General features: G+C 56.7%; 1 protein-coding gene across 1 annotated transcript in view; it reads right to left on the bottom strand.

The window, feature by feature from the left end:
* Positions 1-1,927, bottom strand: part of DDA1 (DET1 and DDB1 associated 1) — a 12,759-nt gene that overhangs the window by 10,551 nt on the left and 281 nt on the right. Inside the window, exon 2 of the mRNA XM_010845624.1 lies at positions 1,914-1,927. Within this exon, the coding sequence (XP_010843926.1) occupies positions 1,914-1,916 (3 nt within the window). The 5' untranslated portion in view covers positions 1,917-1,927. The remainder of the gene's footprint in view (positions 1-1,913) is intronic.

Genomic DNA, 1,927 nt, shown 5'->3' with positions numbered 1-1,927 from the left:
GGAGAAATAGCTTTATCCAGAGCAGCCCTGAGGTGGTAGCATCAACTGAGCATTATTAGCAGCAGTGCGTCTGTGCTGAATAAATTAATGCAGACGGGATGACCTGTACTTCCTGTTAGCTGAGCAGGAAAATGAAGCCTCAGACACAGGGAGAAATCCTCACCTCAGCAAGACAAATCCCAGCTACAGCTGGGCCCAGAAGCTGTCCACTGCTTCAGCAAACACTCACTGAGTATCGGTGCGCCAGTCCCTGTGCAGGCAGCCTGCCAGTGACCCAACCAAAGCAAGATGAGGAAAAGAAATGGTGTGCAGAAAATAGAGACACGGGGGTCTCCTGCAGTCAGAAAGGGGCCCTCTGGCGGATGATATTCCTGGGAGGATGAGAATTCCAGGCAGAAGGAGTAACAGGCGCAAAGCCCCTGGGGTGGCAGGGACTTGGAATGTGAAGATGTGAAAACAAGCCCACAGTGGCTGGAGCTCATGGGGAGAGGGGTGAAGTGGGTACAGATGAGGCCACAGAGGTAAGCAGGGGGACTCTGGAGGCCGAGCGGGGAGGTGGGTTTCATTGGGGTGACAGCAGGAAGCTCCCGGAATGTTTTGTAAGCCAGATGGTGGTATTATCTGATTGACATATTTAAAAGCGCCCTCTGGTTCTTGGTGCATTACAGACTGCCAGTGGGGCAGGATGGAGGCAAGGAGACCAGGTAGGAGGCTGGCAGGCGTTCAGGTGGGAGGTGGCAGTGCCTGGACCAGGGTGGGGAGCCATGGATAGATTCAGAATTTGTTCTGGTGGCTGAGCCAACAGAACCCTCTTTAGGGACTGAACGCAGGCAATAAGGTTGCAGCGAGCAATCGAAGATAACTCCCAGGCCTGGGGACCTACCTGCTAGGAACCAACTTACCACTTTCCCATACTCTTCCTGACAAGAAGTCATGACATCCTAAGGACTACACCTTTGAGTCCAGGGATAGTGCTATTTGATTTGCCCTGACAAAAGCTTCGACCACCTCTGTCAGCCCTGGGGATGCCAAATAGTGGGGGGAATGGAGGGGACTTCAGCCCAACTCTAAGGCTGGGTCCCACTTCACAGGTGAAAAGACTGAACCCCAGAGAACCACCAGACACAAACCCCAGGATGACTGAGTGGCCCAAGGGGGATTTTAACCTCCCAACTACACGCTGGCATCATCCCCACTTCAAGATGAGGAGACAGCTGGGAGAGAAAGTCACCATCCCCGAGTCACCCAGCTTATCTGCTGAGCGTTTACTGTCCCAAGCCCTTTAAGACGTCAGTTCCCTAAATTATCACAACCCGATGAGGTCTGGACTATTGCTACCCCCATTTAGCAGGGAAAGGGCCTGGTGATTGGAGAGATAAAGTTGCTCCCTCTTCCAGCTGGTCGGGGCCGGAATGTCGGGGGTGGGGTTAGGGCTCTGAGGGACCAGGGCAGTTCGCGATGTCGCACTTCCTTCCGCGACAAAGCCCCGCTTGTCACTATGTCAAGCCCCCTCCCCGCCTCGAGGCTCAGGCCGGCCTCCCAAACCCTCCCGAACTGAAAAGGCCCAGGCCCGGGGCGCGGAGTACTAGGCCTGAGTTCCGGGGTCTGGGGGACCCCATCCCCATCCACCAGGCGATTTCCGGGGGGACCCGCGACCCGGAAATGAATGAGTTGTCAGGGCCTGGAAGCCTAAAAAAGGTCAGGGGTCGAAGATGGAGCCAGGGTGGGGTAAGCAGGAAGCTCACAGCAGGGTCCGGGGGGATCGAAGGTCACAGGTCAGATGGAGGGGCGGGGCCGGGCCCGAGGGGGCCGGGTAGGGCGGTGAGGGGCCTCAGGGATTACTGGAAATGGGTGGGCCCGCGGCGCCATTTTGTCGAGCGGAGGGGGAATACGGCCCTGCCGGCCACTCTCACCATCTTCTGTTTCC

Source organism: Bison bison, unplaced genomic scaffold (genome assembly GCF_000754665.1).
Source record: "Bison bison bison isolate TAMUID 2011002044 unplaced genomic scaffold, Bison_UMD1.0 scf7180017864221, whole genome shotgun sequence".
NCBI lineage: Eukaryota > Metazoa > Chordata > Mammalia > Artiodactyla > Bovidae > Bison > Bison bison.
This window is presented reverse-complemented; position numbering and strand designations above follow the sequence as displayed.